At 54.2% G+C, this 1,801-nt stretch overlaps 1 protein-coding gene across 1 annotated transcript; it reads right to left on the bottom strand.

The window, feature by feature from the left end:
- Positions 1 to 327: 327 nt before the first annotated feature.
- On the bottom strand, positions 328 to 555 carry TMEM238 (transmembrane protein 238). Its single transcript, XM_010157282.1, has one exon. It carries the CDS (start codon positions 553 to 555, stop codon positions 328 to 330), a length of 228 nt encoding a protein of 75 aa, XP_010155584.1.
- Between the last annotated feature and the right edge of the window lie 1,246 nt (positions 556 to 1,801).

The raw sequence follows: 1,801 nt of genomic DNA, 5'->3' as shown, positions 1-1,801 counted from the left end.
AGTTCCTCTCCATCCTTAATCCATTCCAGAGCACTTTAAAATCTAACATTACTCCTGAAGAGTGGCTGTCACCAGCAGGAAGGTCCATCTGCCCTGTCAAGACCTCTGCATTCCCCAGCACTAGCAAAGCATCCCTGTGAGTGCTGAGCTATAGGTACCTTTCCCCTGAGGTCCATCTGGCTGGTCGATGTTGCAGGGACCAGCAGGCCCTTCCTTTTGGTCTTTTTGGATGCTTTTCACCAGCTGAATGATGCTTTGGAGCTTCTCAGCATGTGACGTTTCTCCTCCAAGTGCAAGTTTCCATTTCAGTGTTGCCGGAGCCACAGGTTAGTTGAAACCCAGCTCCCTGTAGGACACCTCGATGTTGAATGTATACCAGAAGATCCAGAAGACGAGGCTGGAAGCGAGCAGCAGAGCTCCCAAGTAAACAAAGAAGTCCCAGGAGCTTAGTGGAGCAAAAATTCCCAGGAAGAGGATGATCAGCCCGATCACATCGCACAGCACGGCCAGGAGGAGTATCACAGCACAGCGGCCGATGAGCTGAAAGAAGGCCATGGTGGAGCCCCCCATCAGAGGCTCTCAGGGTAGGGGTCCCTCCAGCAGCATCCCAGCAGGCTGTCTCTCCCTCGCTGCCTCTGCTGCAGGCTGCCAGGAGGAAGTACAAATGTCACAACACACCTTGCAGAACAATCGGGAAGGAGCACACGATACAGCTTTAACTGTTTCATGGCCCTGCTATCAGCCTGCCTCTGCTTGTCCTGGAGCAGATCCCAGGGGTGCATTTCTCTGCACGGCATATGTGAGCCCTCTGGGGGAGGTGCCCGCTGCCAGGATAACCCGTGATTGATCTGGGTGTAGGTGTATCACACCCAGCCTGCCTAAAACGTGCAAGTCTGGTCCTGACCCAGCCTGCAGACAGGCTCCGCTCCTTTGATTTGAGAGCCGACAAGACTCATGTCATTTCTAGGCAACATATGCCAAGCCAAGGACCCCAGTGATGTCTGCAGGACACTGCCTGTGATATCCCAGTGACAGCCTGGGAGCATTGTAGTGTTTCCCTCTCTTTGTAGGTAAACTGAGGCACAGAAATTTTCCCAGAATGTCAAAAATACGTCTCTTTTGCATCACCTCCAAAAAGCAGGTCTTGCTAGAAAGCAACACTTCAGACAACCTGTGTCATCGCCCGTCCCAAAAATGGGAACCAAGCAAGTCAGCGATCACTCACCGGATAAGGCAGAATTCCACGGAGTTCCTGCCTTGTCTCCGAGCAGCCAGTATCAATTTGTGGGATCCAGGACTGCTGCTTTCTGCTCCCAGGTTGCTGTGTGATGCTGGGCCCATCTTTCCTCTCCTGCCTCCCTGGTCTGTGCATGCTTGGCAAACAGGGAGTCTGGGGTAGGTGGAGGGTCCAGGGAGCCCTTGGCTCTGGGAAAGCCATCCAAAGACAGGAGCACTGCACAGGCTGTGGGCTGGCAGCTGCTGGCCTCATCATGGTCATGCAGAGGATGCCAAAGTTTGAGACAGGACTGTTGGGCATGAGGTCGGCGTCAGGGACTGAAGCAGTGCCCAGCTGCAGGTACCTGCTGGAGATAGCCTTAGCTCCAGGGGATGCCAGGAGTGCCTTCCTTCATCTCCTTGCTAAACCCCGGGCACTCAAGACCGGTCTGCCACTGGGGCAGCTCCACCATTGTTCTGCTATGGGTGGGTGATGGCTGGAGGGGTCGGGGGATATTACTTACCTTGTCTGAGTGTTTCCTCTGCTGCGCAGGGGATCCCATGTACTAAATGTCACCATGCTCCT

This window comes from Eurypyga helias, unplaced genomic scaffold (genome assembly GCF_000690775.1).
Source record: "Eurypyga helias isolate BGI_N326 unplaced genomic scaffold, ASM69077v1 scaffold39748, whole genome shotgun sequence".
NCBI classification, from domain to species: Eukaryota; Metazoa; Chordata; class Aves; order Eurypygiformes; family Eurypygidae; genus Eurypyga; species Eurypyga helias.
This window is presented reverse-complemented; position numbering and strand designations above follow the sequence as displayed.